The 10,037-nt window shown below is 40.5% G+C and overlaps 1 protein-coding gene across 2 annotated transcripts; it reads right to left on the bottom strand.

Moving 5' to 3' along the window:
* Positions 1 to 1,767: 1,767 nt before the first annotated feature.
* On the bottom strand, positions 1,768 to 9,591 carry oat (ornithine aminotransferase). 2 transcript variants are annotated; one of them, XM_047609294.1, is made up of 10 exons: positions 9,454 to 9,591; positions 7,101 to 7,328; positions 6,777 to 7,001; positions 6,584 to 6,679; positions 6,098 to 6,225; positions 5,642 to 5,764; positions 5,332 to 5,460; positions 5,073 to 5,186; positions 4,302 to 4,446; positions 1,768 to 2,985 (listed from the first exon to the last, which is right to left on the bottom strand). In XM_047609294.1, the coding sequence occupies exons 2-10, from the start codon at positions 7,312 to 7,314 to the stop codon at positions 2,825 to 2,827; spliced, it is 1,335 nt and encodes a 444-aa protein (XP_047465250.1). In that variant the 5' UTR covers positions 7,315 to 7,328; positions 9,454 to 9,591; the 3' UTR covers positions 1,768 to 2,824. The 2 variants fall into 2 exon arrangements, with proteins under 2 accessions (XP_047465250.1, XP_047465249.1); XM_047609293.1 differs by lacking the exon at positions 9,454 to 9,591 and adding an exon at positions 8,043 to 8,199.
* Positions 9,592 to 10,037: the final 446 nt, after the last annotated feature.

The following is a 10,037-nucleotide window of genomic DNA, read 5'->3' on the forward strand; positions in this document are numbered from 1 at the left end:
TTATAAATACACATTATTATTATTCAATATTAAGCTATTCAAACAATACGCACGTTCAAATTTATTTATTTTTTTATTTCCAACGTGCAACAGTAGGGTGGCCATGCAACTGCCTTAAACATAAACATACCTATATATATATATATATATCATGCACTGTTAGCTTCTCTTCTGCTAACATGGCAGCGTGTGTGTCTGGGATGCCCCTTTACTAAATTATGTTGGGTTCACGTCAATGTGCAGAATTCTATTTATTTATTTATTTAAATATATAGAAAACAATGTCTAATAAACAAAAGATTTTGCGACCCCCCTGCAGGACCTCCGCGGACTCTCTAGGGGTCGCAGGCCCCCTGTTGAAGACCTATGTGCTACTCTAAGGCACCTAGTGAAATAACGGGACTGCTGTCAGGATGGTCTCCTGCAACTCCTGCAAGCCTTCTTCAGATGAATAATAGTTTACAAAAAAGAAAATGCACTCAGTACAAAGCCTTTAAAGAGGAGCTGGTCCTGAGTGCTCCACTAAAAGAGCAAAGCCTTAAACTAATCAGAGTGGGTTTTATCGATCTGTAGCTGCGTGCATTATGCTTTCTTATACACGTTTGTGAAAGGAAGTCTGCTGCCGTGTTTGGAAAGTGGCAGCAGCATTTCCCCCAGGGGGAAGAGAGAGATCAGAATAAACTCTGACAAGTGTCAAGCATGTCACATGTCTATCAGCGCATGTCTCGATGTCCCGCAGGGTCCACGGGAGACGGAGACAGGCTCGTCGTACTCGTCTAGTCCCGTTTCTCCTGACACGAAGCGTGTCTTTTATCACAGAGGTCATTTACTCGTCTTCCTTTTAGTTGTGGCCGATCCTGTTTGATTTTACCACAGCACCATCTAGTGTTGGATCAGCGGTCATTGCAACTTACCTTCGATACCTTCGATACCAGATCTTTATGCTTCAAAATCGATTCTCAAATACCGGTAATAACAATAATAATAATAATAATAAAAAAACGATACTCTTGATATTTCAGTCATTCAATGTAATGTACTGTAGATCATTAACAGGAACACAACGGAAAGTAACTAAACTATTGAGTTGTGGCAAACCTTTAACAGCGTCAGAATTAAGATTTAAAGTTTTCATTTTTTTATAGTAGTTATAAGTAAACAATAATTTATTTTAACTCATACCTGTTCACATATTTTGTATGATTGTGTCCTCTGTTTAGTTTTTATTTTGTTGTATTATCTCTGTAATAGTAAATGAGGCCACTACCTCAGTTTGAAATAAATACTCTGATGTATTCTTTATGAAGCTATGATTTGCAATACACTACTTTTTTTTCTTTTTTAGATTTCGCAAACACATTAGGTGTATTTGCACAAAAAAAAAGTCTGCATTGGATCGGTATTCACGATACCAGCCTGGATCGGAAAGGAAATCGATATCGTCTAACGTCACTAGTTAAAAGCACAACTGTAGGGGGAATAAGTAGACAGTGATGGGAAATAACTTGGAGGCAGAACACAAACACACACATGAAAAAGCACGTCATTGTAAACTAATTATGTGTAAAGCTGAAACTGCTTCAAAACTTTTTTTTGTAGAAAAACAGCTTTTGTATTTTTGCTCTCATCTCTTCTTTTTCTGCAAAAAGTAAAATTTGCCGGACTAGAAAAGGTCTTTTTGCGTCAGACGTGTTCCGGGTATGAATCACATCAAATATATCTGAATTACTCATTGAACTCTGTTCTTGGCATAAATAACAACTTTAGTCCGTGGATTGGAATAATTTATTTGAAGAATATCAATGGATTTTTGCAACCACTGGCAATGCCGTACTGCCTTTAAAAAGACAATCTCTACACACAAACATACAGCGAATACTTTGGACCAGAACAGCCCCCCCCCAACACTCATTAATCCTTACACAGCATGTTTAAATTAAATAAATTTGATTGTTCAGTGTAACAGAGGCAGACTTTGTTAATGCCCTCAGGGGAAATTCTGTTCTGTTTCCGGATTTGAGTTGTTCCAAGGATTACTGAGAGTATTTCTTCTGCTGTAACACACACTTTAACTCATGTAACATTCCAGCAAAACATAGAACGTGTAAGCGTTTTTTTTTAATTATAAATGAGAATATCTGGAATTTCAGCATTAGAAGTGCTTCTGCAATTTGTGTCCCCATGAAAATCTTGAAGGAAGTGAAACTTAATATATGTTTCGAGGCTTTTTCAAGATTAAAAATGTTCTTCGCTTCTACGTAACAGCACTGGTTTGATGAGGTTTTCGTCAGCAAGCAGCGGTGCTTCAGTGGGCTAACTGTATACTCTAACGGAAATGTAAACTAATCTATTTATTTTAACTATGCTGGTCAGTATCCGGAGATTTCTCTTCTCTCTGCTGCATTTACTTCAGCACAAAAGCTCTAAGGAAAGAAACCGAGGACCTTTATAAATGCTTCATCCGTAAAAACACTCTTCTTTTAAAAATAATAATAACAATTTTAAATATTTAATTAAAAATTATTAATATTATCACGAGCAAAAATGTAAAATGACCACTCTATTAAACATAACATCTGTAACGTCGCTCTCCAGGAAGCTTAACGGAACCCTTTTTCTCCTTTTTCTTTACAGCAGCTTTCTTTTCTTTTTTTTTTTTTTTTTCCTGTACTGAAGTTTTAGTGTTTCCTCATAGAAGCACAATCCATACATCTGTATTCTGCAGTATCGCCCTTCAAGGAAGCACATTCTGTGAAAAACTAAAAACAAAACTGTTTTCTTGAGCTAATGTGGGTGATGAGTTAGAGGATGTCTGAAGGAGTTTTTAGAAGGACATGATGGTTCTCTGGATGATGTCCACACATTCCTGCAGCTCGTCCTCTTTGATGGTGAGGGGCGGGGCCAGGCGGATGATGTCGCCGTGGGTGGGCTTGGCCAGCAGGCCGTTGTCACGGAGACGTAAGCACACCTTCCAGGCGTCGTAGTCTGTAGGAGGAAAAATCGTTTTAAAATGCTTAACGTTTTCAGCGTATAGAAGTAGTTCAGGTGGAGATAGATTCCTCAAAATTATGAGACAAATACAAGAGCTATAAAAAATAAAGAGTAAATATTTAAAGGAGTGTGGCACCTGAAAACCAGTCATGCCGGTGTGGTTTTCAGGTGCTGCCTGGTCTCTTTGTGCCTGGTGTTAATTGTATTGACATTTGTACTCGATGTGAATGTACAGGTCACAAGTAGTAATTAGGAAAAGTCTTGAGAACATTTATCACTTTTGTGAACGACTGGATAATTGGGAACGCTACATGCTAAGCTAATGCTAACAGTCGTCCTGCCAGATTAGGACAATGTCTGGACCGATTTAAAAACGCCTTTTCTCACTTATCCAACTCTGGGAAATGCGGTGACTAAGTTTAACTCAACATAAGGTGGCGTATCCCTTTAAACGTTCCTTAAGGTGGAATTGGAATTTGCATTTTGCACTGTTGGATCTTAAGAAGGTTCAAAAAAAGGAATTTCAAGAAAACAAAATAATACATGTTACATTTTGTTCAGAGACAAGAACTTTGTGCTTATTTTAAGAACAAGCAAAAATCCCACTGGCAGATTTTTATTTATTTTTTCTTAATACAAGATGATTTGATTGAATATAAGAATATTTAGCTTATTTCTAGTAACGCTGTTTTTGCAGTGAAGATGCATAAGATAAGAAATGGCAGCAAGACACCAAATATTTTGAGCAGCCAATTTACTGAAAACAACAATTTAACTGGAATAGGCTGTTCATTCATCTCAAGTTTACCAATGGGTTAGGGTTAAAGAGCGGTGGAGCTACTCATTACCGAGGTGTTTTTTTTGGTCTTTGCTATGGTCTTAAACTTTGAGCATGTACACCATTAAGTGTTGCCGATCCTTTCCTCGCCGCCTCCTCCTCTGAACCTGGGTTAATTGATGGAAAAATCTCCCTTTCTGCCTCGTCCTCTGACATTTTTGTCATAAAATGCGTCTTCTTCAATAGCGGCCAAAGCAACTTACACATCTGATGATGTAGGGAGCGACGTAAAATAAAGACGGCAGATAGTACGCCCTAAAACGCCCTCAGAAATGCATTTAAAAAAAATTTTTTTCTTTATAAAGACTGATTTTTACAGCATTGTTACACATATACTACGTTGGAGTCTGTTCCGTTTGTTCAGGTCCTCTTTAAATGGCAGGTTTCAATAAAAAAAAAAGGACTTGTAATCACACACTTCACCTGAGGTTTTCACTGCTCAAAAACAACAACAACACTCATTCAGAAATACCTTTAGTCTCTTTGATGATGACTGCGTTGAGGAGGCCTTTCCCTCTGACCAATGTCACAATGTCTTTTGGTAGTTTTCTCAGCTCAGCCCTCAGCAGCTCCCCCATCCTTTGAGCATTTTCTGCCAGCTTCTCCTCCTCCATCACCTGCAAATAAGAACAGCTTTTTAACATTAACTGTGTTTCCATTACAGGTTTTTCGCAAAATGAAAGCGATACTATTGAAATTTCGATAAAGCACAAGTGCGCTTTGTAAGGTGAAAGTCTCGTCTTAAGACGTCACTTTGAGGAAGATGGGCTTCAAATGAACTGGTCACATGACCCAATGCCTCATCTCCCGTGATGGAGAAATGTGAGAAAAGTGTTTCCATTGCACTGTTGTAACACTTCTGCTACCTTATGATAGTGTACAAATGTTTTAGTGCTTTTTTTAAATGTAGACATTCCCATTACCATTTTTTTTGTTTTGAGATATTTAGGTTTTGTGCATTTCTAGGGGTGATGGAAACGCAGCAAGTGAGAGCTCACAACAAGTGTTATTTAATATTTAAGGTGTGGTTATTTCTGCCTTTGTAGACTGACTTGTTAAAGAGGTTTTTCTTCTTCTTCTTTTCTGACAGGTGATAGTTATTGTGACAGGCTCAGAGCTTCTGTTTGTCAAGAGTTTGTAGTTGGGTCAAGATCAGCATTTCTGGTAAACTGCTGCCCCCGTCTGTTGACAGATGGTATTTCTATTTATTTAGCTCACAAGTACAAGTGCATTTCCCACTGACCTGAAGTGCAGCGATAGCAACCCGACAGGCCACAGGGTTACCTCCATACGTTGACCCGTGTTCCCCGGGCTTGATGGTCAGCATTACCTCATCGTCACACAACACAGCAGATACCTGGAGCACAGGGTAAACAAGTAAACATTGGGCAACTGCTATGATCTATACTGTCCAACGAAGCAGAAAGATACAAAAGACAAATCTATAATGTGATATGAAGCGTGAAACGTGGAGGATGGAAAAAAAAAAAAAAAAAGCTCACAGGATAAACTCCTCCAGAAAGAGCTTTGCCCAGAATCACCACATCTGGACGAACTCCCTCGTGGTCCACGGCCAGTCGCCGACCAGTACGAGCCAAACCTGTCTGCACCTCATCAGCAATCCACAACACCTGGACAAACCACACGGATCTGCATTCGTAAACTCAAACCCTCAATTACAGTCACATTCCTCATACGAGGTTTCAAGTCTCCCAGTTATGAACAAAACTAGACTTTAGAACATTTTTGACATCGTGGCAAAATCGTAAAGGATGTTGATCCACACATTTCTCTGCGTTTGTAAAGACGTACGTTGTATTTTGTGCAAAGCTCTCTGACTTTTGTCAGGTAGCCCTGGTCAGGCACAACCACACCGGCCTCCCCCTGGATTGGCTCCACCATGAAAGCGGCAACATTTGGGTCCTGAAGAGCTTTCTGCAGATGAGGGGGTGGGAAAAAAAAAAAAAAAAAAAGTCAGACATTTTTAATTTTGTTGCAGATAGCGAGTCACTCATGTCTTGTGTTTATGCAAACAAAACAGCAAGATAAACCTATCAGCAGACAGTCAAAGAGAGCGTCAGCTCAGCGGAAACGTACAGCTTCCCTCTTTAATCAGCAGCATGCGGATAAGACGGAAACTTGTACTTTGAGTACATCTTACTACATGTACTGTAGGAGTATAACTATCTGAATGCCTCACAGACAACAGCCGCCTGTGACAACACGGATTATTGCAGCTGCTGGAGAAGCTGCTCTTAAAACCTGTACCTCCAGTGCGGGAATGTCGTTGAATGGGACGAGCTCGAAGCCCGGCATGAAGGGACCGAATCCTTCGTAGCTGCTGGGGTCGGTGGAGCTGGAGATGGCCGCCATGGTGCGTCCCCAGAAGTTTCCATCTGATCGAGAGGGAACAAGGAGACACGTCGATTATGCCGCTGTCGGTTTTCTTCTTCACAAAATAAAAGCACGTGTGAAACAATGAAATTTGTCTGTTAAAGAAAGAAGTTGCTGCTTATTATGTCACTCGTCATCCAGTCTGCTTTGGGAGGAGCGCTGTGCCAAATAATCCTAGGACTCTTTTTGTCTTCTTTTTTTAAGCCGTTGAAAGGTGCTGCCTCATACAAGTGGAATTTCCTGACGCAACGACTGCGTAAACATTCCCACGGTGTCTGGACCGTGACCAACTATGTATGGTGACAAACAGGACGATTAAAAAAAAAATCAAAAAAGAAACAACACAAGATGGTGACTTACTTGCAAAAATGATTTTAGCCTTGTTTTTGGGGACTCCCTTCACATTGTAGGCCCACTTCCGCGCCAGCTTGCATGCAGTTTCACCTCCTTCAACACCTACATTTTTTTTTTTAAAAACAAAAGAAAGGTCAACAAGTCTGTTTATGGTTCACTCTGGAGATGTTTTTGTACAACCGGCCTCAGGTGGGTTTACCTGTATTCATGGGTAAAACTTTGTCATAGCCGAACATGTTGGTGACGTACTCCTCATACTCTCCCAGCACGTTGTTGTAGAACGCTCTGGAGGTGAGGGCGAGTTTGGAGGCCTGGGCGCCGAGCGCCGCTATGATCTTGGGGTGACAGTGCCCCTGGTTTACGGCGCTGTAAGCGCTGAGGAAGTCGTAATATCGGTTTCCCTCAACATCCCACACGTAGATGCCTGGAGGAGACGGAAAAAAAAGGAACAAGCTGCAGACGTTCCACATTTACATTATTCACACTATCAGCTGCAGGAGTCATGCGATACTCCGAAACTCACCCTCCCCTCGCTCCAAGGCCACGGGCAGCGGGTGGTAGTTGTGCGCTCCGTACTTGTCCTCGCGGGCGTAGATTTCCTCCGAGGTGAGCGGGCGGTCTGCTCTCAGTTTGGAGGCAGCGGTGGAGGCGGGTCGAGTACCAGAGTGGAGGCTACGGCTGAGGACCGGGGCGGCGCGTCTCACGCTGCGGCCGAGCTGGAGAATCATTCCCCTCATGTTTTATACGACGTCTGCGAGGCGGAGAGCGGAGAGTGGATGAGTCAGTCGGTGCTACAATTTAAGATAATTGAAGTTTCACAGAGCAAGGGAACTGACTAAACCCTTAGTCTTTGAGCTAAATTTAAACTTTATTGGATTCAAATCCTCAAACTATTCATTTGAACGTCAAATACATCCATTTATCTAACCGTGAATCATTTTAAATTCAAGATTACATTTAACACTTATGCAAATTGAAATGTTTATAATGTTATTTATAAGTTAATTACAGTTTTCTTTACCACCTAACTACCATTATTTCAGTGTAGAGGATCAAAACAAACTATCCTGATAATGTTTCAAACTATTTTGGCAGCAAAAATGCCAACATTTGCAGATTTAAACTTCACAAATCTGACCACTTCATGCTTTCACTAGTCATGTGTAATAAATGCATATTGTTTTTCTCACATATTTTAGATCAATTTATTAACTCATTATTCAAGAAAACACACAGGAAAATAAACATTTCTTTAAGTTCTTGCAGGTACGGTCACTAAGGATACACCAATACCACGTTTTGCCAGACAAAAGTACTAATAATAACTACATATAATACAATAATTACTGTTTAAAGTTTTTATTTTAGACTCTCACACTTGGCTGAGAATCCCATTTTATCTACAGCTGACGAGTTGTTATCAAACGCTATGTGCTCAGTAAGAGCTTCTGTTCAAGTTACAGACCGTGGGTCGTCTAAAGACGCGTTCTCTCGTTTCACCGGCGTTTGCAGCAAAGTGCGTCGCTGTAGTTTGTCGCTGCCGCCATCAGCTACAGACTCCTCAAACTTTACGCTGGGTTCTGTCGTAGTTTAATCAAATCATTTGATGATTTTCACTCCTCCTTTTGACAATTTAGAAAGAATAGTTTGAAGTCCGACTGAGTCTTGGCATCATCACAAAATATTTCTAACTATCGTTACTCCTCTGCTTATCTGCACAACCAGCAAGAGGGTGAAATTACAGGGACATATTGTGGTTTTATTTGTCTAAGTATGAGTGGCTTGACCAATAAATGACACAAGTGTTTAGAGCTGAGAAACTATTTTGGGTATTCATATAAAATGCAACCTAAAGACGCATTCAAGGATTATGTTTTGTCCCCAGAACTTTCTCTACATGTCCACTCAACCAAACACAATACACTTTTTTATTCCTACTCTGTTATTATAGCTATACAATAACGCCGAGTAAAGAAAAAGTGCCTCTCAAAAAACAAAAGAGGTTAAACGTAGGATAGTGCGATGTGAGAATCCATGAGGCAGATATAGGCTTAACGTATCTGCTGAGCAACGCTTCTCTTTCACATCGGACACAATGGAGGGACAGACCTTCGATGGGACCGAGGGGGTTGACAAAAGATAATCCTGCAGCAGCACAGCAACTCAACCATGACGCAGTTTTACTTTTGTCATTCAATCACAAGCTTTTACAGCTTTTTTTTTTTTTTTTTTTTTTTTATTATTGCTACTTTTTGGAGATGAGTAACACATCATGTTTGTGCAATAAAAAAAGCTATGAAGTCATCTGAGATAAGCCAGGTTACATTATGCAACAGACTGAATATTGGCCAAATCAGCTGGAAAATTACAGGAGGGCAGCGACTAAAAAATGTGAAGAAATGCCTGTTATCAATAACCTGGCGGAGTGAATAAATACTCAAAGCAAACAGGGTCGCATCGAGGACAGAGAGAGAGAGACCTGTGCAAATAACATACCACGGAGTGAGCATTTAAAGCTGTTGCAGAGAGATGATAGGTCGCCGGGGAGCTGCCTCCACCAGCACACCCCTCCGACATCACAGCTAAATTAAGACCCAGGAGATGCTAGTGGAAAAACTCAGCTAAAACCCACCCCCGTATCATCCACTACGGCGTCGCTGTAAATAACCCCGCACCTCTGTCCAAATTCAAACCATCTCCTGTGTATTATTAGACACCTGTCGACGTAAATAAACACATGTTCCGGGTCAGGAATAAGGTGAACCGAGCTAGCACTAGTAGCACCCCCGCTGCTGTCAGTTACTACTTCAACCAGGAAACTATCAGATTAAATTGTTCGAGGAGACGTTAGAAATGGAGGGAAGGTGAATAGTTACCAGAAAGAAGTTGTTAAAAAACCCTCTTGGGACACGAGTGAAGCCTCTGTGCGCTGAGATATTTGATGCGGGTGATTCCAGTGCGACTTATGTGACTGACTGGCGCGTGCGTGCGTGGCGACACATCCCCCCTTTTCAGTTACGTGCGTGCTGACGTCAGAGGCACACGACACACCCCCATGCTGTAACTTTCCTCACTGATTGCAAGTGATTGAATGATTGATTGACTATAAAAGACGATAAAAGAGACATTTCCATGTGATTTTGGACCACGTGTGTGTTTTTTTTCTCAATTGTTTGTGTTTATTTAAATGATGTATGTGGTGTTCATTTAGTTTTAATTGATATTTAATACTTATCTTTCATTTAAAAATACGAGAGGGCGCACTGACAAGTTATTTTCCTTTATTTCATATTGCGGATCCTGCCAGATTAATAATAATGGTCTGTTATATATTCATGTTTGTGATTTCTGCACTAGCCAGAGTGGAACGTGTGAATGTTGGGATTATTTAATTGATTTTATTTTGTTTTATTATTTTTATTCTTGTGATAGCTGCTGTTATTGTTTCTTTTATCTAGTT

Source organism: Mugil cephalus, chromosome 16 (assembly GCF_022458985.1).
Source record: "Mugil cephalus isolate CIBA_MC_2020 chromosome 16, CIBA_Mcephalus_1.1, whole genome shotgun sequence".
Lineage (NCBI taxonomy): Eukaryota > Metazoa > Chordata > Actinopteri > Mugiliformes > Mugilidae > Mugil > Mugil cephalus.